The sequence below is a fragment of the Asparagus officinalis genome, chromosome 5 (genome assembly GCF_001876935.1).
Source record: "Asparagus officinalis chromosome 5, Aspof.V1, whole genome shotgun sequence".
Taxonomy (NCBI): Eukaryota; Viridiplantae; Streptophyta; class Magnoliopsida; order Asparagales; family Asparagaceae; genus Asparagus; species Asparagus officinalis.
The window spans coordinates 82,426,585-82,452,064 of NC_033798.1; the positions used below are offsets into that span (position 1 = coordinate 82,426,585).

Below are 25,480 nucleotides of genomic sequence, written 5' to 3' on the forward strand. Positions count from 1 at the left end.
TTAGTGGGAAAAATAAAGTTTAGAGGGGTTTTGTGGGAAATGCTCCAAAATTTTGGGATTTACCGTAATCTTTTTACTGGTCACGATGTACAATTTATTGCTAGAAAGTGGAACTAGCTTCCCACAGTTACATCAAATTCATAACATCATTATGTTCTGAGTTTCCAATTGCTCCATCCACATTTGTTTTAGACACCATTGCTATAGAACTCCAAGTCATTATTCAAGAGCTATGGGGATTTTATACTGTACAGTCCCACTTAAATTTGAAGATGTTTAATATTTATAAAAGGAACATGACTTCCTTATGTGCTTTAATTTAAATAGAAAACCTTGACTAAACTAAGTATTAATCTCATTTGATCAGATAGACTTCAAACTTCAATTAGGTATCCCTAATTCACATATCATCAAATCATGACAGGAGAAATCGACATTTTAGTTGCAGCCGCAGACTATCATAGACTAGCTGATGCGATGCATCATCTCAGCCTATTTGAGCTTGTTGTGTCTTTTAGTTGATTGCAGTTTGCATAGTTCTCATCCTCATCCATATGCGCATAGTCAAAATGACAACAAGACAGAAGCCTTTGACAGTTTCCATGCACGATATTAGGTGTCTATTCATCTTGATGGGTTAAAGGTTGTAGTTTATTGTTGCACTTTGACATCCAAGAATAACATTAACCATTGTGCTGACCGGTTATTACCAAGAAGTGCAGCATTTTGAGCATCTTGATTTAAAGCATTCGTGTTCAGCTAGAAACTATAAGCATGTGGACCTTTACCTCTATATCAGGTTTCTTCTTAGCTGAAGTTTTAATGGACGACAAATGCCAGCTTCTTTTTCCAAACGAATTTGGTTTAGTCATGCAGACAGGTCTTCTGGCCTTGTGCATTTTGACACCATTTTTTAAACCTTTTGGTGCATGTTGTGTGATAAAGTGTGTTGCAAGTACAGAATCAAGTTATAGTATAGAAAATGTCGAACCACAAGGAGGTTTTTTTTTGAAAATTTTAAATTGGAAATACTTTTTGAAAGTTGTTTGAAAAAAAGTTTATATGAAAATGTGTTGAAATGAGGGTCTTGGATTTTTAATAAAGAAAAGAAAATAGAACTAGAAAGCGGAAGAGAGGAAAGAATACAAAATGCAATTAAGAAAAGAGAAAATGGAAAAATAAAATAAAAGAAATAAAAAGAACAACAAGAGAAAAAGGGGGAAAAATGGAGAAGTAAAACAACTAGAAAGAAAATGTAAAACTAAACGATTTAGAAAAAGAAAGAAAAGATGAACAAACAAAACAAGGAAATAAACTAGAGAAAGTGCAAAGAATTAAACTAGGAAATTATGATAGATTCCATTAGATAACTATTTATTAGATTAGAAATTACTCTTTTGCTATTTGTTTTTAGAATTAAAAAGCATAACCTGTCAATCTAATCTAATTAAGGAAAGCATATATTACTAAGATTCTAAAAATAAAATTAAATTTTATGCATAAATAATCAATTAAAAATAATAATCCTAGAATACTTAAGGCAAATATAACATATCAAATTAAAATATTCTATCAACTATTATTTTAATTGATTAATCTCTACATAATTAATTAATCCAGAAAAGAGAGTAATTCTAATTCTAATAGATAAGTTATTGTAGTTTCCTATTACCCTAATTATCCTAAGAATTTAGTCAGACATTTTATTAAATTTTAAATTATGAGCAAATAAAGAAAAACATGAATAAAAAAGCAAGAAAAAAACTAATTATAAAAAGCAAATAAAAGCAACAAAATAAATTAACTATCTAAACATGAAAATTAATCTACTCCTAAATTAAGCAAGAAAAATTAACTAAGCACAGAAATTAAACAAGCAAAGCAAAACATGAATTAAATCTAAACTATTTCCTAAACATGCAATTCTAATTTAAAAAAAAATCTAAAAGCTAAAAAAACACACATTGCAAGGGGTTAACCTATCGTGTAAACCCAAATTTCTTCTGGTCTCCATAAAAAAAGAAATTAAAAAGAGGATTTTTTTTATTTTTATTACAAAACTAAATTTTATAATATTTGGAAGGCCTTCTCAAAAGAGTAGCCCTCGTATCCTCTAGAAGAGGATTTACAAAATTTTTTACATCCTCACATTCACTCTACCCCCCACCCCCTAATTATAGATTGTAAGAATCTCTCATGACCTTTAGATTTGACTTGGCCTCCAAGTAACCCTCACAACTATAAGATCTCTTAAAACAATCTACTACATTAATTCTTTTATTGCCCTCCAAGACTTGCTAGATGGGTTTTTGTGGGCTTCATTTCCCTTATATTTAATTGCTTTTAAGCTCTTCGGCTTCTCTTGAATGCTTTTGGGCTTCATAGGATTTGATTTGACCTTCAAATAATTGAGTATATGATTAAATTTGAATTTCTACCAAAATCTAATATTTCTGATGGAATTTTTGAAATATGTTTATCTCGATGGCTCCGTATCGTCGATATAGGCGATTTTCATATATAATACATTAACTTCTGCCTTCCAGATTGGGAGTTAATGTCTTTTATTTGTGGTTGACCATCCTGAATATGAATTTGACTTGATTTTTTTTCCTATTGAATCTTTGGTTCTTGGGCTTTTTTTGAATTCAATTTAGCTTCAATTGAGGTGTTTTTGTGCTTGAGATAATATTCATTTGAGCTCTTATTTATTTAGTTTTTTTATTTCCTAAAAATGCATTAAAAACACTTAATAGCAAATAAAATTATTCAATAATAATAAGAAATGAGGGTATAAAAATACAATAAAAATTGTTAATCAAATATCCACCCTTAAACTTTTCTAGTCCTCTAGCAAAGAAAGAAAAAAAAGAAAGATAAAATCCTAGCTCACTTTCGCAGGAATTGCGGTTGTGTTTAGCACATAAACATGCATTTAAACCCCTAGGTTAACCTAGAGAATTAGTCTCGTAAGTGTTTGTAGTGAATATACCCAAAAAATTCAATCAACTTTGAAGAAGTTAAAATATAATTAATTGACTTGACGTCTTTAAACAATCTAATTAAACCTAGTTTTTACTTAAGAAAATATTTTATGCATAACTCCAACATAAATTTTTAGAAAATCTTTTCATTGTAGTGATACAAAACTAAGTTGAACTTAGAAACGTTTATTTATGTTATACCCCTAAAAAATACTAAATATTAATCTCCATAGAGCAATCGACATGTGTCTTACACTATACCTAATACGACTAATTCAAGACAAAAATAATCTCCGCCTTAGCTTAGCCCACTATTCAACCGACATCTCGTTTAACCGAGATAAAATATAGTTTTACTCGATCTACCCTTCAATTGATTCCACAAGCGACCCGACTCGGCCCACTGTTCAGCTTACATCTTGTGGAACCGAGACAAAATACGGTATTTGTCGTCTAACCCAGCCAATTGCCCTCCGAATAACCACACTCGACTCGTTGTATCAGCCGTCGACGTGTATGGTCGGCCATCAGCTGGACGACTAAAAGAGTTTGTAGTTTTCTCGAGCCTCTCGCCGACAGTCACTTGTCCGTGCATTAACTGTTTTAACAAAATCATTATTGCTCTAGTCCACAAAGTCTTTACGACTTATCAGGCTATCGTTAGCCCCAAGCAGCTGTTGTCACTTGGCACTGACTACCTGGATGACCCATTTTTGTTAACGCCCAATACCTGTCAGCTATCTACCGACTCAGCTGTCTAAGTGGACCTGGCCCAAGTTACCTTCTTGCCCCTCAGATACACTATAAAAAAGAGATGAACTATATGAGGTAACCCACTTTGGTCTTTTTTACACAACTAAGAGCTAACTATATATTTCCCTACTCAAAATCATCTACTGACTTGATCATCAAAGGAACAACCGGAGAACCCAACTTCGCCCTTTTACGAGTTTTTTCTTGTGCAGGGAAGAGTAGTAAACCCTAGAGCCATGCATCAGAAGGAGCTAGAGAACCTTAATCACTCCACAAACATATAAATTATTCCTGTTTGATAACTGTCATCAACAATTTAAAATTTAGTAAAGAATATGGTAACTCTTTGCTTTAATCAATTTTCAGGCCTATTCATCAATTTTTTTCAAGTGTATATATATATATATATATATATATATATATATAATATATATATAATATTATATAATATATTATATATAATTATTTTTCTCTTTTTTTATATATACATATATCTCTCCATTTATTCGGCTTTTCTAAGTAAGCATGAATGAGTCTTCCTTGGCCAAGAATCCAACCAATTAGTTAAGTCATTAGTTATAAATATTTTAATGAGCTTAATTGCGCAGTTTCTTAGACTTAGTAAGATAGAATCACCTTGGAGTTCCGAGATTTTTATTAGTGCCTATTTTTTATATTCTTCTAGTTTTTTTTTGCCATTTAGGATATATATATATATATATAATAGTATAATATATATATAGTATATATAATATATATATATATATATATATATATGTATAATATCTCCATTAGGATATATATAACTTGGAAATATTTAGATTAATAGGACCTGAGAAATTGACATTCACTCTGCATAAAAAAATCATTATTCCAAATAAAGTTTTAAGGTAGACCTATAGTAGAGTATAATATTTTGAAAATCACTTCTCAAAAATTTATGTACAATGATCATAAAAGGGCCAATTAAATAGAAAACTAACTAAGAACCAGGAAGTTTAAAAATTAATCAAGTAAATCAATGATTAATCAACTTTATCAAGTTAGTAAATGACATGCTTTTTTAAGGGAAAGAAAAGAAAAATAAAAGAAAGGATTAAATAATATAAGAAAAGAAAAGATAAAGAAAAAAGATAACTATTACCCACACCCACCCTTAAATTTTGCATTGTACTAAATGAGAACTATATGATGCAAAAAGTAAAATAGATAGAAAATGAAGCGCTTATATTTGTTCAGTTGTTCTTGATTAATGATAAAATTACAAATTCTGCAATTGCCTTGAATTCTAACGGATATGAGGAGGATGTAGCCAAAATGATATCATATATATATTATTTTCTTTTCTCTCTTTTTTTTCTTTTGTTAACAAGCTCTCTTTTGTTAACAAAAGAAAACAAACTTTTTTATTTTTTATTTTATTTTATTGTTTTATGTATATATTATAAAGAGATAGAAATCAACCTGTATAGTGTGGTTCATGAAGAATCCACATTTTTTCTTTCTCATTTGTAATGAACTCTAAAAATGATTTTAAGTGTTCACCGTTAATTTTGAAAATATTATCATTTTTAGGGTTCTCTATCGTTACTGCTCTATGGGAGAAAACCTGCTTTACGAACCTGTCCATGCTGAACGTAATTTTCTAAGAAAAAGATGCAATTTGGAATTATAAAGAACGTTTTGTCTTAGAATAAAAGTTTTTTGTATTATTGATCTATCATGAATAATTTTTATTTTCTTATTGTAAAATTTTGCATTCTCATAGGCATCATTTCGAATCTCTTCTCACTCATTGAGTTAGAGCTTCCTATTTGTACTGGTCAAATCTAAATTAAAATTTAGCTGTTTAATTGACCACTTGGCACGATGTTCAAGTTCAATCGGTAGGTGACATGCCTTTTTGAAAATAAGCCTGTATGATGACATGTCCAATTTTGTTTTAGATGATGTCTGATAAGCGCACAAAGCATCACATAACTTGACAAACCAATATTTTCAATTCTGATTGACAGTTTTTTCTAGGATTTGTTTGATCTACCTATTTTTACCTTGACCATTGGTTTAGGGATAATAAGGAATTGATGATTGTGAGTGATTGAATATTTCCTCATCAAAGTCTCAAATGAATAGTTATAAAAATGAGTAGTGCTATCACTAATGATGACTTGGGGCACTCCAAACCGTATTTTCCATGAGAAATTTGACAACCATCTTATTGTACTTGGTTTTGCAAGCCACTTCTTTAGTCTATTTTAACATGTATTCTACAACCACTAGAATTTATAAAATTTTAAAAGAGTTTGGAAATGGACCCATGAAATCTATATCTCACATATCAAGAGCACTCCTAGTCTCTTTATTTGGAATACACCTTCTAAATATCTGATCAAAACACTATTTGAACATGTAGAGATCATCCCAGTAGAAATATTTCACCTAGGAGAGAAAACGAGATCTATCATGTTTAGAACAATGAGAAGGGGGTTCTTTTGTAACCAAATAATTCAAAATATCTACAACGCATGGTACGGCCTGGACTTGTAGGAGTTGCTCGTCGAGAAAATGATCATTTATCAGAACGTTGGATGTTGCTGCATTAGGGAGGCTAGACAAATGATTTGCTACACGGTTATCTGCTTCTCTTTTGTTAGGAATTTACAAATCAAACTCTTTAAGCAAGAGTATCCATCTAATGAGTTGTGTTTTAGCATATTTCTTGATTAAAAGATACTTCAGTGCGGCATGATCAGTGTAAACCTTAATAAGGGATCAATAAGATAGGATCTGAATTTCTCTAAAGGCGAAAACAAAGCTCCTTAGGGATGGAGTAATTTTACTGTACATTGTTCAATGTCCTACTTGCATAGTAGTTTACATGAGGCTTTTCATCTATCCGTTGTCCTAAGACTAATTGTAAAATAAGATGCATCACACATTAATTCAAAGGGTAGGGTCTAATTAGGTGCATAAATGATAGGAGCTGTGGTTAGCTCATTCTTTAGGTAATCAAATGCCTTAAAGCAATCAAGGGAAAATTCAAATGGTGTATCATTGACTAAAAGATTGGTCTAAAGCCTAGCAATTTTGCTAAAGTATTTGATAATCCGTTTGTAAAAACTAGCATGACCAAGGAATAATCTGACATCTTTAACATTTTTATAAGGGGGAAGGTTAGAAATAAGATTTACCTTAGATTTGTCAACTTTTATTCACTTATTAGAAGCTACATGCCCTAAGACAATTCTTTGTTTGACCATGAAGTATCATTTTTCCCAATTGAGAGTCAGATTTTTCTCTATACACTGTGTGAAAATAAGTTTGAAATGATGTAAACTCTTAGAATGTGTCACAAAAGATTAAAAAGTCATCCATAAAAATTTCTAAGAAGCGCTCAACCATGTCAGAGAAAATGACAATCGTACACTGTTGGAATGTAGTACGAGCATTGCACAACCTAAAGGGCATGCGTCGATAAGTGAAGGTTCCATACAGGAATTTGAAAATGGTTTCTCCTGATCTTTAGGAGCAATAAGAATCCGATTGTAACCTAAATGTCCATTCGAGAAACAGTAGAACTCGTGTCCTGCTAAACGTTCTAACATTTGGTCTATGAAAGGAAGAGGGAAGTGATCTTTTCGTATGGTTGAGTTGAGTTTTCTATAATCAATGCAGATTTGTCATCATGTTTGGATTCGAGTGGAAACTAACTCGTTAGCCTTATTCTGGATTACTGTGACTTAGGAATAACCTGGACTGGACTCATCCAAGAACCATCAGAAATGAGATAAAGAATTCCATTATCAATGCATTTCAGAATGTATTTCTAATTGCTTTTTACATCACTAAGTTCAACCTATGCTAGAGATTCCTATTAGGTTTGACATCATCTATCAAATGGATTCTGTGTTAAATAATGATTGGACTAATCCCATTGATATCAGTTATGGTCCATCCAATAGCTTTCCTATTTTCTCTTAAGATAAAGAGGGTTTCATTTTAACCAATTGTTAAATTAGAAGCAACATGACTGGTGGGGTCTCATTCCCCCTTAGGTGGGCATACTCTAGATTTTTAGGTAAATGTTTGAGCTCACTTAGAGGGTTTCTCTATAGATGGACGAAGTTGGAATCAGGGTTCTATATTCAAAGGTTCAGGTTGACATCTTAGTATAAATTCATGATCTACTTGCTGATCTAACTCTTCTAACAGTTTAATTTCTTCATCAAAGATCTCCTCAAAACTCGGATAAGATAAAATAAGATTTGACTTATACTCCTAATTGTTCACTAGATATTACCTGAATAAAGTTCGCTTTTAGGGGTTGATCTGATAGATTAATTTGTTGTTTTCCTAGATTAAAGATGCTAATGTCAACAGTCATGTTCCTAAAGGATAACTTTATTTAATCGGTTTTACTGTTGATCAGACATTTGAAGTGGTTAAGAACGGTCTTCTTATAATGATCGGAATTTGACCCTTTAGATTAGAAATAGGTTGCGTTTTCAAGAAAATATGAAATTAATAGGAAATATGAACTTCCCAACTTAATCAAAACATCCTCTATCTCTCCATTGGATATCTTCATAGATCTATCAACTAATTGGAGGGTGCATCGGTGCATCTAGTTAGTCCAATTCTCTTACCCGTAGCTATTGATAGACTAAGTAGGGAAGAAGATTTACATTAGGTTCCTAGCTATTGATAGACTTAGTAGGAAAGAAGATTTACATTAGGTTCTAAGCGTAGAAGTGCATATCAATTAAGGTACTTCCTATAACACATGAAATAATAGGACAACTTGAATCCTTATATTTCAGGGGCATGGACTTTGAAAGATTATCATTGATATTAGCAGCTAAAAAGGTTCTCTTGGGAATATTAGTTGCTCTTTTCTTAGTGCATAAATCATTCAAGAATTTTGCATAAGATGAGATTTGTTTAATAGCATCTAAAAGAGAGACTGATTTTGACCTGCTTAAATGTTTTTAAGATCTTCTTTATCTAAGGAGAGTTTTTCTTAGGTCTAAGTCTATCTAAAAAGTGAACAACATGCTTATACCTATCTAGATTGGTCTCAGGTTCAATTTCAGGTTCTTGTTCCTCAGAAGAGGATGACTGTTGTACAGAATTATAAGGGAGATGTTTCATTCAGTTCAAGGGCAGATTGATAAGAGAATGATGAGCTTGGTCGGGGGCATTCCAACTTGGTTATATATCTATTTTCCTGACCATAATGTGTGGATTGTGTTAACTTGAGCTGGATTGGATAAACTTGTTCTAGTGTCTTTAGTATTTGCAATCAGTTGACTTAGAAAGTTTTCCTTCTCTCTCACTCACGACCCTAACTAGTTTTCCTAATTGAGTTTCTCGTCTAGCTATGGCTTGAGTGTTAGAATTTAACAATTGGCCTATTGTTTGCATGATGGAATTCAGAGTATTAGATGATTGAGTCAACATATTGGTGGTATGTGTAGATGCTTTTATCATAATTTCTATACATTTCTCTAATACACTGAATCGTTTCTCATTGTTAGAATATGGTGGAACAAACTGATTTTGAGGAGGTTGATTTGGGTATGAAAGATTGGGTTGTGGATTATGAAAAGTATTCTAAGTGTTGAACGGACCCATGTTTCCCCTAGAAGATTATGAAGTTGAAGAGGGATTGAAGGTTGCATTTTCTGAGAAATTTTCCTGATTCCATGCAGAGTTAGGTTGATTTCTCCAATCCGGATTTTAAGTTGAAAAAATGGATCATTTCTAGGACGCTAGAATATAGCTTCATCTATTCGAGTGGTTGAGTTGTTTCGTAAATGAGGATATTCGTTTAAAATATGAGCTAAAGACAGGCAATTATGACATTCTAGGGAAGAAACTTGGTTGATATGAGCGGGAACTCGATCTTTAGTTCTAAGGCTTCTAATCTGTACATGATTGTAGTCATCTTTGCCTTAGAAGCAAGGTTATCGATAGCGGATAGCGTCGCGTAGCGGTGATGCATTGCTAAGACTATTTGAGGCTATTATGATAAAATAACGGTAAAAAACATAAAGTCAAATAGCGATCTAATTTAGATATGTATAAATACTAAAAAAAGATTAAAGAAAAATCTAAAACATTTAAAAAGTACATATTTGATAATTTAAAGAGATCCTAAACAGGAAATGGACACGTAACCATTACGTAATACCGAAGACGACTGGAGGAGTCAAAGAGTCGTCGTCTTCGAGAAGAAGAGCTGAGCGGTGAGAGGACTGCCTTAAGAGGAGCTCACAATGAAGGATATGAGAGAAAGTACTGAGGTAAGTGCTAGAGTCTATGAGAGGTGGCGGGAGTATGTCGAAAATCACAGGAGACGGTGGAATGTAATGGTCAATGATCGAGTTTAATTAAAAAAAAACCTCAAATCGCTTTCAAATAGCAGTCAAAAAGCGGATTTCGCATGCAATCGCCTACTATTTACCGTTATGGTACACTATTGATCGCTTTTACGAACGAAAAACGCATATTCCGTAATATGTCACCGATATTAGGCGATAGCGTAGCGGGAAGGGACCGCTAACGCTATTAGCACCGCTATTACGGGGCTATTTACCGCTATTTATAACAGTGCTTAGAAGCTATATTCGACTCTAAGGACAAACCACTAGATTTGCTTGAGAGAACTGATGAAGTTGCTCTTTCATCATAGTGTTCCCATTGTATGGTTTTCTCAGATAAGTTTTCTAAAAATTTTCAGGCTTTATCAGTATTTTTCTTCATGAAATCCTCTTGAAACAGATTCTAAGGATATTTTTGAAGAATAATTCAATCATTCTTAGATAATTTAGCATAAACGTCACTTCTCTAAATCATGATTGGGTAAGAAGATTCTTAAATCTATTGAAATACTTTCAATATGGTTCCCCATAGATTATCTTACAAGTCTGAATGCTATTTCTAAGGTTTACTATTTTATGAATTGGGAAGAATTTTTTTCAGAACAACTGTAACAAATTCACCCCGAGTGGAGGTAGAATTTGTAGGCAAGTTGTATAGTTATTTCTTAGCCTTATCCTTTAGAGCAAATGTGACAAATCTGAGTTTAATTGCATCATCAGATAACTCTCTAATTTTATCGTAAGCCAGATTTCCTCAAATTCAGATATAAAAATGTATGCATCTTCAAACTCATTTCTTAAAAATTTAGAAAGCATGCTTATAAAGTGAGGTCTAAGCTCATAATTAGCACCATTAACATCCGGAAGCCTAATGGAAGATGAGATTGCATTTCCTAGTAGGCTAAGACATATTCTAAAGAACGGGTGGATTAGGATTAGCTATTTTTTGATTCAACTTCAACACGAACTAAACGTTTTGTATTATCCCAAATCCAAACTTGCATACACTAATGAAAACTCTTTTTGTATATACATATTTTTATAAAAGCTAAGAAAAAGATCTCAAGAGAAAAATTTCTCTTTTTGTTTTTGGAAAAACTAAAAAGATCTTAAAATTTTTTTTCAAGGAGAAAAGAAAAAAACAGATCAAAAGACAAACTACTCAGTCAATCACTCCTAACTTTTAGGGTTAAGCCTAAACTCTATTGGTCCAGCTCCTAACCAAAGACTCCTTCGAGCCATATTAAATTCCAATTCACTTTACTAGCTAGCCATGTAAGAGTAGGGCTCTTTTTGAGCATGACTCCAGTTTAAGTAACCTCTTTTCTTGTGAGTGCTTTCGCCACCCTAATTCTTACCTTAGACACCAACTAAATCCAATGAGACTATAATAGGGTTCACCTTCCTTAGGAACCAACAATGTTACATTAAACGCTGGGCGCTTCTAGGCGTCGGACTTGGCGCCCAGCGTTTAGTCCCCTAGGCGGGCGCTTAAGCGGTTTCTGGGCGTTTTTTTCTTTTTTTAATTTTTTAATTTTTTAATTGTGATACTTAAAGATAAATATATATTTACTCAATCAAAAATGCATAAATACTAAAATACTAATACTATTAACTAAATTGCTTGGTTTACCAATTACAATAGCTCTTTGTATGTTTATACTCCTCAACTCAAATTATAAGTTTATCTCAACTCAAATTACAATATGTATTAAATTCATATAATTTTTTTTAAAAATAGTAATTTTAGTTCCACAATAAATCATGCACACTTAGATACTAAATAGCCAAAATAATAATTAACAAGGACAGAGCCTAAGATATTTTTTTTTTAATTTTTAATTCCAATAATTGATAGTGAATGTCTAGCTTACAGAAAGCTTAGATGCCGGATTGGTGTCTAGGCGGATTTCTTTCCTTATTTAAGTGGTGGTCGAGACTCAACTAGACTAGCTCCTAACCAAAAACTGATTGAGTGAAAACATTGAAGTTTACTCAGTTAGTTAGCAAAGTAAGGATAGTATAAGAGGGAGGCCAAAGACCAATTAAGTATATTTTTTTCTTGCGGAGTGCTTTGCACAATACCTAAAACTTGCCTTAGATACTAATGGATTTAATTAAATTTAAATCGGTTCACTTAAGGATTTCTTGTACCTTAATGAGCTCGATTCCTTAGAGACCAACATCTAATGAGTTTTAAAAGTCTTGGGTTTGTGTGGAGAGGAATTAGTGATTTGTGGTCTAAGAAAAGAGTGATGAAATTCCTCACCTTATCTTGATTTGGGTTTTATGCCCTTAAAAGTATTTTCAAGTGTGTGCACAAATCAAAATGCTTAGTATCATTTGGTAATTCTTACTAACTCAATGCAAATACAACCATAAGAAAGTAAAAGCAATCTACAAGTGGATGCTTTAAGCAAATTATTTCTATTTTTTTATCGCAAACAAAATAAAGGGGAAATTTTTTTATTTTAATTTTTATCTTATGTCCTATTGTTATAAGTTGATGGTGGATTTTATTAGGGTTAACAACAAAGAAAATTTTTGTTTTTGTTTTTTTAATGTAAATTGCTAGTTTGTGAGAAAACTAACTAGGAAAATAAAATAAAAGTGAAGAAATTTTACCCTTTTGACAAAAGCAATCTTAGCCTCCCCTTTCAATACTTCTTCAATCCAAGTTGAGAATCCTAGACAATTCAACAAACAAATCAAAGAACATTAAAAAGAAAAATTCTAAAATAAATCAAAATTAATTCCCTTTCCGACAACGGCGCCAAAAACTTGCTGTGTGAGAAAATGTTTGTTGCAAGTGCATAGAAAAATGTTGAACCACAAGGAGGGGTTTTTAAAAGATTTTTAAATTTAAAATTTTCTTTTTGAAAGTTATTTGAAAATAGGTTTTTATGAAAATGTGTTGAAAATGGGGTTTTTGATTTTTGATAAAGAAAAGAAAATAGAATTAGAAAGTGGAGAGAGGAGAGAATAGAAATGCGATTAAGAAAAGAGAAAATAGGAACAATAAATAAAAGAAATAAAAAGAACAACAAGAGGAAAAAGGGAAAAAAATGGAGAAATAAAACAACTTGAAAGAAAATGCGAAAATAGAAAAAGAAAGAAAAAGCGAACTAACAAAACAAGAAAATAAATGAGAGAAAGAGCAAGAGAATTGAACTCGGAATTTAGGATATATTCCACTAGATAACTATTTATTAGATCTAGTAAAATTGCTCTCTTTTCTTTATAATTAAAAAGCATAACCTATCTATCTAGTTAAGGAAAGCATAGATTATCAGGATAGATTCTAAAAAGAAATTAAAATTTATTTATAGATAATCAATTAAAAATAATAATCCTAGATTACTAATAAGCATATGGTATCAAACCACTTAAGGAAAGTATAATATATCAAATTAGAATATTTTATCAAATATTATTTTAATTAATTAATCTCTACATAAATAATTAAGTTATAAAAGAGAGTAATTCTAATAAATAAGTTATACTAGTTTCCTTTAACCTAATTATCCTAAGAATTTTAGCCACAAATTTTGTTGACTCCTAAATTATGAGCAAATAAAGAAAAACACGAGTAAAAAGGCAAGAAAAGAAACTAATTATAAAAAGCAAATAAAAGCAACAAAATAAACTAACTATTTAAGCACGAAAAAGCTACTCCTAAATTAAGCAAGAAAAATTAACTAAACATGAAAATTAAACAAACAAAGCGAAGAATGAATTAAATCTAAACTATTTTCTAAACATGGAATTTTAATTAAACAAGAAATTTTGAAAACTAAAGACTCATATTGCAAAAGGTCGGCCTCTTGTGTAGACCCAAACTTCTTCGAGTCTTCATTAGAAAAGGAAAATTAAAAGAGGAAATTTTTATTTTTATTGTAAAACTGAAGTTTTTACAATATTTGGAAGATATTCTCAAAAACAGTAGCTCTTCTATTGATGCGGCATAAACATGTACCAAAAAGGTTACAAGTGCACAACCGTGTCAAGTTATAGTATTTAAGATATCGATCCCACGAGGAAGGTGTTTTGTAGGAGAAAATATGAATTCGGTTCTTATGTTGTGTGCGTGACAAGTAGGAGTGATAAGTGAATGTGATTGTGAAGAGATTTAGAGAGTGAAAATGGTGTGTAAGTAGGTGCAAAGTGTAAGTGAGAGTGGATTTGAAAAAAAAGAATGAGTGACCAATAAGGTGAGAAGGAAAAATGAATAAAATCAAGAAACAAATAAAAAATCAAGAATGAAGAACAAAATTTTAGAATAAAAGAAAATGCAAGAAATTAAAGATGGTGGATTCAATTATAGATATGGGTAATCTAAAATTGAACCCACTTCTTAGAAAAAGGGTGATTCCCTAGAGGGTTCTAGTCTAAAGGCGAATCAAACAAAATAAAAATAAACAAAAAGAAAAACTAAACCTAAGAGGGTTCTAGCCTCAAGGTGAATAGTACAAGAAATTAAAATATAACTACAAAATAAATTGTAAAATCTAAACTATAAAATAAATTGCAAAAAGAAAATAAATCTACTCTATAAGTATGAAAATAAATCTAATCTATGAGCATGAAATAAATCTAAGGCAAGAGGATTCTAGCCTCTTGGCTATTTAACAAGAAAATAAAATCTAACTACAAGCATAGAAATAAATCTAAACTAATAAACAATAAAAAAAAAGAAAAAAAAATACAAACCTTCAAATAATTCTTCATCTTCATCTTCATCTTCATCATCCAACAAAGAGAAGAAGAGAAAAAATTAAAGTGGTGAAAAAATTATTATTATTAATTGTAACAAAAAGTTATAATTTTGGAAGGCTTTCTCAATTAAGAGTAGCCCTCCTCTCTAAAAGGAGTTACAAAAATTTTCACACCCTTAACCCCTCACTCTCTATCCCTATTTATAGTAATCTTCAATGAATATGAGCCATTGGATTTGTCTTGAGCCCCAAGGAACAATCTCCACCTTTGAATTTGCTTTTTGTTCTTCTCTAGCCCAACATAAGAGGCCCATATGATTTTCAAAATTAAATGAAAATCAAGTTTGGTCCAATGGAGATCTGCAGCAAAGAAAGAAGTCCGGCCCTTCATTTGATTTTCAAAAATCAATTCTGCAAAAGTCCGGTCCTATTGGCTTCATTTGTTCTCCAAATCCAAGCAAAGTCTGGTTTCCCAATTCAAATCCAGCAATCAAGTTTTAAGAGCTGCAGCAACAAAATTGCAAGCCAAGTCCAATGTAAAATGCCCACACAATGATTTTCAAATCAAAGTTTGCAGCCCAATTCCATGGAGACTTGAATAAAAATCAGCACCGGCCCAATTCCATTTGATTTTCGGCCCAGCAGCACCGGCCTAATTCCATTTGATTTTCGGCCCAGCAGTTTGGTTTTCATTTGATTTTGAACATCAAAAGCCAGTCCGGTCTCTTGAGAGAAAAATGAGTGTAATTATTTTCTTTTTGATGGGCTTGGGCCTTCAAGCTCACTTTAGAATAAAGAGGAGCTTGTGTTGCCTTCTTTTGGGCTTTTGAAACTCAAATATTTCACTTGAGAAAAGAGATGAGATTTTTAGGATTTATTCTTTGTTAACCTGCAATTAAAGATAAAAGCAATTATTAGTGGTATATTTATTCATATAAAATAGATAATGAGGGAATAAAATTGTAATAAAATATGATTATCAAATACCCCCACACCTAAACTTTTGCTAGTCCTCTAGCAAAGAAAAATAAAAATAAAATCCTAACTTACTTTCGCAGGAATCGCGGTTGTATTTAGCGCATACAACAAGCCTTTAAACCCCTAGGTTACCCTAGTGGACGAGTTATAGTCTCATGAGGGTTTGCAGTGAATATACCCACAAAATTCGGTCAACTTGCCAAATTAAAGAAGTCAGTAATTAACTAAATTCACTTGATAACTTTTAGATAATCTAATTGGAGCCAGTTATCACTTAAGAAAACATTTTTATATATAACTCTAAGGTATATTTTCAAGAAAATCTTCTCATTGTAGCAATACAAAACCAAGCCAAACTTAGAAATTTAATTTAAAAGTTTTGAAAAGAACATGCTAACTCTTTGTTTTAAATAATTTTTAAGTTGCTTGATTTAAAATATTTTTCAAGACCATATATATACAACTATAAAACATTTTTTTTAACTCTTTCTTCCTTAGTGATTTTTTCTACTTTAACGGGCTTTCTAAATGATCATTTAATGAGTTTTGGGCCAATGGATCCCAACCCAAATGGGCTTAGGTCATTAAGTATGGAATACTCCTTGGGCTTAATTACTCGGTCAGCTTACGCTTTATAAGATAGAATCACCTTGAATTCAAGAGTTTTTTTTTCTTTTTGGTGCCCATTTTTCGCACTCTTCTTTTGCATTTTTTTTGGTATATGTATATATATTTTGAAAATATGTAAATCAAGACACTTTGAAAAAAAATTATTTTCAACTCTAAGTTAAGCATGCAAAAATTTCACTATTTTAAATAAAAGTCCAAGTTAAGGCTTAAATAAAGTATACTATTTTGAAAATCATTTCTTAAGAAATTTATTTAGAGTTATCATAAAAGGTGATCTTAAGTAAATAACCAACTCGGGATTAGAAAATTTCAAATTTATCAAATAAATTAATTATTACATAACTCTATCAATTTGGCAAGTGACGATTTTTATAAATTTTTTTTAAAGAAAAAGGGGAAAAAATGTAAAATAAAGAGAAAAAATAACTAATTCTCACCCCCACACCTAAATTTTTCATTGTCCTCAATGCAAACTCTATGATGCATAAAGTAAAGCAGATAAGAAGTGACGCACTTACATTTGGTCGGCTGATAAAAATCTGCAATTACCTTTGATCTGAGGAGGATGAAAACAAAAATTTATTATTCTTCTTTTTTTTTCTTTTTTTTCTTTTTTCTTAAACAACTGAACGAAAAAACTCTCACATGAGAGAAGAATAAATTCTTTTTATTATTCTGAAATAAACAAAATAAACAATGTAGAATGAAATATTCAACATGAAGAGTTCCTGTTCTACATTGAATCCTACCTTACTGTTAAAAATTCTTCCCCGGATTTTAAACAAATTCAGAATGATATAATTAATAATTTGAATTTTTAAGTATTTCGGGGTGTTCAATAATTTTTGCAACAAGGTAAGGTAGGTATTATTGGTGTCATGCATTTTACATTTTTTAATGAACTTAGACTCTTGTACTGTGAAGTTTTGTTTTCTAACAACCAATTCTTCTGTGAAGTTCTGAAAATTTGGTTGTTGATTATTCTCCAAGAATCTAAGTTCATCAAGAAAGAGTTTTTCAAAATTTAATTCAAAGCATCACATGTTTAACACAGTTTTATTATTCTCAAGGACCTGATCTGCTTCTTCTAAAAATTCTAACTCTTCAACAAAATTTTTCTCAAAACTCAAATCAGACTCTTCTTCTTCTTCTGATCTTTTCTGAATGTAGTTTATTTCTAGAGGCTGATTATTTGGTTGATCCCCTGGATTAAAAATGTTAAGATCAGCAGTCAAATTCCCAAAGGACAACTTCATTTGACAAGTTCTACAGTTGATGAGAGCATTAGAAGTGGCCAAGAACGGTCGTCCTAAGATGACAGGTGTCTGTCCTTTGGGATTGGAAACAGGCTGTGTTTTCAAGACTACAAAATCTACTGGAAAAATAAAATCTCCAACCTTAATCAGAACATCCTCTAACTCATCCATAGGGACCTTAACAGATCTATCAGCCAACTGTAAGGTGCATTTGGTTGGGTTCAGTACACCTAGACCTAATTGCTGGTAGACTGAATATGGAAGCAAATTGACACTGGCCCCTAAGTCTAAAAGTGCCTTATCAATGTGAGTATTTCCAATGATACATGAAATGATGGGGGAACCTGGATATTTACGTTTCACAGGTATGGGGTTTGATAGCATTTTACTGATATTGGCGGCTAAAAAGACTTTCTTTGGAACATTTATTCGCCTCTTCTTAGTGCACAATTCTTTTAAAAATTTAGCATAAGATGGAATTTGTTCAATTACATCTAAGAGAGGAATGTTGACCTTAACCTGCTTGAATGTCTCTAGGATTTTCTCCTCCTGAGGAGAGTGTTTCCTAGACCTGAGTCTATCTGGAAAGGGAGCAACCGGTCTAAATCTATCAAAAGCAGGCTCAGGTTCGGGTTCAGGTTCTTGGTCATCTGAGGGGAGTGATTGTTGAATAGATTCATCAGAAGGAGAAGGAGAAGGAATTTGTACAGGATCAAGAGTTTGACTTGGCGGAGTTCTCACTTGATTATCGACCTGTCTACCTGACCGAAGTGAATGGATTGCATTCACTTGAGCTTCATAGGATGAACTGCATCCTGTGTTATTAGGGTTGACCACGGGTTGACTCGGAAATTTTCCTTTCTCTCTTTCACTCACGGCACTAGCTAGTTGACCAAGTTGGGATTCTAATCTAGCTATAGCTTGAGTGTTGGAGTTGAGCATTTGTCCGGTTGATTGCATGAAGGAATTCAACGTGCTAGATGTTTGAGTCAACATATTCGTGGTTTGAGTAGAGGCCTTAATTATGGTTTCTAAACCCCTTTCCAAGATATTGAGACGTTTATCCTGATCTGGATTGTGAGGAGTCTGAATTACAGCTTGATGAAGAGGAGACTGATTTTGATACGGCAGATTGGGTTGTTGAAATTGTGAATGAGAATTGAATGGAACTGTGTTTCCCCTAGGAAAATGTTGGGTCGAAGCGGGAGTGGAGTTTTGAGTTCTGAGAGAATTTCCTTGATTCCATGCAAAGTTGGGATGATTTCTCCAACCTGGATTGTAGGTTGGAGAAAATGGATCATTTTTAGGGTGCTGGAATGCAGCGTTCATCTGTTCTAATGAATTGTTGTTTCTTAGGAGAGGGCATTCCTCTGAAACGTGGGTAGGAGACTGACAATTATGACATCCTGAGGCAGAAATATGATTGATTTGAGCTGGAGCTCGTTCCTTAATTTCTACTCCGCAGAATTGTCGCCATCTTCGCTTCAGAAGCAATGTTTGACTCCAAGGAAAGACCACTAGACTTAGAATGGGGAACTGATGAAACCCTGTCATCGCACTGTTCCCATTGCATTGTTTTTTCAGAAAGACTCTCCAAAAACTCCCAAGCTTCATCAGCATTTTTCCTCATAAAATCCCCGTGGCACATTGATTCTAAGGAAGTTTTTGCAGAATAATCTAATCCCTCATAAATTATTTGGCACAATCGCTATTTCTCTAAACCGTGATGAGGACATTGGATGAGAAGATCTTTAAATCAGTGAAAATACTTCCAAAAAGGTTCTCCCGGGATAATTTTAAAGTTTTGAATGCTGTTCCTAAGCTTTACCGTTTTATGAATAGGGAAAAATTTCTTAAGAAAAACAGTGACAAATTCATCCCAAGTTGAGATGAAATTTGTTGGTAAGCTGTACAGCCATTTTTTAGCTTTATCCTTAAGAGCAAATGGAATAAATCTAAGCTTAACCGCATCTTCATTTAATTCTCTCATTTTAATCATAATACACACTTTCTCAAATTCCGAAATAAAAATATATGCGTCTTCTGTTTTATTTTTAAGGAATTTGGGAAGCATATTTATGTATTGCGGTCTAAGCTCAAAATTTATTGCATTTGTTTCGGGGAGCCTAATGCACGAGGGAATTGCATTCCTAATGGGATAGCACATATCATGAAGAACGGGTGGATTAGGATGCTCCATTCTATGATTGGTTCAAAGCGAATTAATCGATGTGTATTATCCCTAATCCACTGTTGCATACACCAGAATATTTCTTTTTATTTTTTTTAAGAAAAAAAAATTAGTTTTTTTTATGAGAAGAAAAGGATAAAGAAAAATCTTAACTAAAACAAATCAAAACAATCACTTTTCAATCAACTCTAATTCTAGGGTTTAGCCTAACTCAACTAGACCAACTCCTAACCAAAAACTCCTACAGTGAAAAGATAAAAGTTTTACCCAGGTAGTTAGCCAGGTAAGGATAGTACTAGAGGGTGATCAGAGATCAATTAAGTACCTCGTTCCTTACGGAGCGCTTTACGTAACCCCTAAACCTTGCCTGAGACACCAACTAATCTGAGAAAACTTAAACCGGTTCACTTAAGGATTTCTTGTTCCTTATTGAGCTCGAATCCTTAGGGGCCAACGTCTAATGAGTTTTATTAGGTTTGGGTAGTGTAGTGAGGAATTAGTGATTTTTGAGCTAAGGAAATGGTGATGAAATCCCTCACCTTATCTTGATTATGGGGTTTTGCCCTTAAAAATATTTTTAAGTGTGCCAAATCAAGATGCTCAAATCACTTGGTGAATTCCTACTATCAATATGAAATGCAACCCTATGAATTAAAAGCAACTAAAAAGGATGGAAAAGAAAAGTCTTTTTTTTAATTAGGGTTAACAATCAAACAAATGAGAAGGGGGGATTTGTTTGAATTTATTATCTTGTTAGGAAATGTCAAAGTGGAGGATGAATTTTATTATGGTTAACAAAAAATAAAATCTTTTTTTTAAAGTCCTAAGGTACCATTTGGCAAAGGGTTAAGAGAGAGGTTAATGAGACTTAACCCCTTCTTAACCTGCCAAACACAACAAATCTATAGAAGGGTTAATGTGAGTTAACCCTCCATAATTTGCCAAATATAAAAAATATAGAAGGGTTAAGTTAACCCCTCTAGAGGGGTTAAAATAAGTTAACCCCTCAAAATGAGGGGTTTACTAATACTCCTATTTAGATGGAATAAGAGTTAACCCTTCTAATTATAAAGAAAATAGTCAAAATCATTGTTATTCCCTTTAACCCCTCTTCATTAACCCTTTGCCAAAATAAAACTTATTTAATGGGTTAATAATTTAGTCCTTCGAATTATCAAATGGGCTAAGTACATTAATCCTTCTCTTTAACCCCTCTTCATTAACCCTTTGCCAAACGGGGCCTAATTGTCTCTAATTGTGAAGAAGTAGCTAAAGGGTAGAATTAAAAACTAGAAAGAGGACTTACCCGAAAGCAAATTTTCAAATCCTAGCTCTCCAATCCGCGATCTTCAAGCTCCAAGCGTTTCCTTCACAAAAAACACACAAGTTAAAGAACCAAAATAATTAAAACCTAAGCTAAAATTACTATTCATGATAAGAACAACAACATGATAATAATCCTAGAATTCATAAGCATAACCTATCAAACCATTTAAGATAAGCATAGATTATCAAATTCTTCTTCTACCGATTAGTTCTCTAGTTGATTATCCTAACATGAACATTTTAAGTACAAGAGAATAATTCATACAATATAAAAGAAATTAGACTAGTTTCATACAATTCTAAGATTCCTACAAGAATTAAATTCACATCTTAAGAAATAAAAACAAGAAAAAGAAGACTAATTACAAAATTAAAAAGAAAAGAAAAATCTAAACTATGAACAAGAAATAAATCTAATTACAAAGAAAATAAAAATCTAAACTACAAAATAAATTGCAGAAATTAAATGCAAGAAAAATAAATCTACTCTACAAATTAAAGTGCAAAAAGAAAATAAAAAGACAAGAAAGTAAATCTATACTACAAGCATGAATTTAAATCTAACTAATAAGCAATAATAAAGAAATTACTAAAAAGAAATAAAAGAGAAAAGAAATGCAAACCTTCAAATTGCTCTTCATCTCCATCCTCATCATTCAACAAGAGGAGAAAGAACAAATTTAAAGAGGAAAAAATTATTTTTATTAATTGCAACTAAAGTTACAATTTTTGGAAGGCCTTCTCAATTAAGAGTAGCCCTCCTCTCCAAAAGGAGTTACAAAAATTTTCACACCCTTAACCCCTCACTCTCTACCCCTATTTATAGTAATCTTCAATGAATATGAGCCATTGGATTTGTCTTGAGCCCCAAGTAACAATCTCCACCATTGAATTTGTTTTTTGTTCTTCTCTAGCCCAACATAAGAGGCCCATATGATTTTCAAAATTAAATGAAAATCAAGTTTGGTCCAATGAAGATCTGCAGCAAAGAAAGAAGTCCGACCCTTCATTTGATTTTCAAAAATCAATTCTGCAAAAGTCCGGTCCTATTGGCTTCATTTGTTCTCCAAATCCAAGCAAAGTCTGGTTTCCCAATTCAAATCCAGCAATCAAGTTTTAAGAGCTGCAGCAACAAAATTGCAAGCCAAGTCCAATGTAAAATGCCCACACAATGATTTTCAAATCAAAGTTTGCAGCCCAATTCCATGGAGACTTGAATAAAAATCAGCACCGGCCCAATTCCATTTGATTTTCGGCCCAGCAGTTTGGTTTTCATTTGATTTTGAACATCAAAAGTCAGTCCGGTCTCTTGAGAGAAAAATGAGTGTAATTATTTTCTTTTTGATGGGCTTGGGCCTTCAAGCTCACTTTAGAATAAAGAGGAGCTTGTGTTGCCTTCTTTTGGGCTTTTGAAACTCAAATATTTCACTTGAGAAAAGAGATGAGATTTTTGCGATTTATTCTTCGTTAACCTGCAATTAAAGATAAAAGCAATTATTAGTGGTATATTTATTCATATAAAATAGATAATGAAGGAATAAAATTGTAATAAAATATGATTATTATCTATCCTTTAGAAGAGGATTTATAAATTTTTCACATCTCTCACCCTCGCTCTACCCCGCAATTCATAGATTCCAAAAATCTCTCACAACCCTTTGATTTGACTTGACTTTTAAGTAACCCTCACAACCGTAGGATCTTCCAAAACAATTTACACCCTTAATTCTTTTCTTGCCCTCCAAGACTTACTAGATAAGGTTTTATGAGCTTCATTTCTCTTATATTTAATTCCTTTTAAGCTATTGGACTTCTGTTTAATGCTCTTGGGCTTCATATGATATGATGCAGCTTTCAAGTAATTGAATATATGATGATTAAATTCGAATTTCTGGCAAAACTTGAAATTTCTGATGGAATTTCTAAAATGTGTTAATCTGGATAACTATCTCGTCGTGCTAGGTGATTTTCATATATAGTATGTTAGATTCTGATTTTTGGATTGAGAGATAATGCCTTTTCTTTGCAGTTGACTATCCTGAATATGAATTTGAACTGATTTCTTTTCCTACTGGTTCCTTGGCTCTCATGCTTCTTTTCAGCTTCAATTAAACTTTACTTGAGGTGTTTTTGGGCTTGAGATAATATTCATTTGAGCTTTTATTTATTCAATTGTTTATTTCCTGAAAATGCATTAAAAACACTTAGTAGCAAATAAAACTATTCAAAAATTATAGGAAATGAGGGTATAAGAATGCAATAATAATTATTAAGCAGTGCAAGTAGGGAAACTTAACTTGCAGCATGTTTCTCTTTAATCCTGTATTCTAGTTCATCCAAAAAAACGTTAATTAATCCTCCAAAATCTTACTGGCATCAGCTTTTGCATCAAACTTTCGAAGAATCTAATGTCGCTGAAGCAGACACTCATCAATGAGAATGCAATCAACATCCTCATTGTGAAGCCCTTAAGTGTGTTGGACGGTTGACTTCCTACTGAACACATGCATGTTTTCTCCACTACCACTTTCTTATCCTCTAATTTGATAAACCTAACCTTTCCTTATAGGCATGGATGCTATATCAAATCGCATGTCCCTTGCATCCATAGCTTCCAGTGCTGCAGCCTATACACCTGAATTCTCAGGCATGCACCAAAATCTAGTTGTTTCCTATTGTATTATAGCCTATGCAGCCCCTGTAACCTGCCCATTTTTCTGTTTTATGTATGCTTTGGTTGATTTAGACCAAAATTCAGACAAGTAGTGTCGTGGTAACTTTGGATGTTCAATTTAGACCATTTAATTAAAGTCGTGCATATTTTGTTTTTGTTTATGTTACTCACTAGCTCCAGCTTAGATGCATTTTCCTGCAACTGTCCTTGTCATCTGCATAAGCACAAGAGGAACTGAGGTAAATTCGTAGCTACTATCATGTTAACATCAAAGCTTGCGTTCTATTTTATATTTTTAGGTTTCTCATCTGGATGCATTGAATTGTAATTCACGCTTCAATATTTAACTTAATCACCTATGATGAGGATCAATTTTGTTAATTTCAAATTACTATTACACCCTTTGATAACTATTTCACTATTTTATAAGAAGTTTGTGCGGCAATATCAGAGTTCATAGATAATATGAAAGTTATATATGCTTTTTTTTATTTATAGATATGATCTCTGTTTTGTAAAGAGGTATTGAGTTTTGTTTCTCTTGTTTTTGGGAAATTAGGTTGTACCAGATGCTGGTCATTCAGCTAATGAAGCTGGAATTGCTGCTGAGCTGGTTTGTGCCAATGAAAAATTCAAAAACATACTGAAGACAGGTGATGCTTCATGCTGAGTTTCTGTTCCATGATCATGGCTTTCAAGCAAAGGAGATCATACATAATCCAGTTATTCTATTTACGTGCAATTTGTGCTGATGGACAATAAGTCTAGGTCAGTTTCTTTTACACTATAATAATGTATGCATTAAATTTTTGTCTGCTACAAAAAAAGTAAGGTCTCAATGGTCCATCAAGTTCTGTTGTTTGTGTAACAGTTTCTGAATCAATTATCAATGTTATTCTATATTTTGATTCCATGTGATGATAAATTGCTACATCAGAAAAATTGTACTCTACCAGTCTACCGTTCTTTTGAAGGCCCTAAATTATCTGAAGCTGCAGCAGAAAGACATTTTGTTAGTGAAGAGATAATTAGCACTAAAAGAAGATCTAACAATTTGCTCCAAGAAAATGAAAAATAGGAAGAAATAGTATTTATAAATGTGGAGTCTAGTTACATAAAACTTAGAAGAAGTTAACTGCTTTAACATGGAAAGTAAATGGCAAAGGATTCAAGTTATTATTGTTTAGAAAAGGATAATGCTATGTGATGAACATCCAACCATCCTTTCACCATATCTTTAGGAGGCAAGGGGAGTATATAATCATACCCATCCCTAAGAAATTGATCAGTAGATTGACGATCCTCGTCCGGTAGTTTAGCCAACATCGTTAGCAGTACACCATTCTGTTTAGTTGATAGGTTTCAATGTAGAATGTTTTAATCTAAATAGCACTTTAATTGTCTTTAGCAATCATGAGTCATGACACAAATAATGAGATCTAGATCAAAAACTCAATGACTGATATATTTAAGCTACAGAATTTAATCATAAATATTTAGGACAAATTTTCAAAACCGTCCTATTTGTACATTTAATCTAAAAAAACAACCCATTTTGACTTTATTTATAAAAACCGACCTGGTTTCAGC

At 32.3% G+C, this 25,480-nt stretch overlaps 1 protein-coding gene across 1 annotated transcript in view; it reads left to right on the top strand.

The window, feature by feature from the left end:
• The window catches only part of LOC109839907 (proline iminopeptidase), a 38,772-nt gene extending 13,964 nt beyond the window's left edge, over positions 1-24,808 (top strand). The window contains exon 10 of the mRNA XM_020408358.1: positions 24,450-24,808. Within this exon, the coding sequence (XP_020263947.1) occupies positions 24,450-24,560 (111 nt within the window). The 3' untranslated portion in view covers positions 24,561-24,808. The remainder of the gene's footprint in view (positions 1-24,449) is intronic.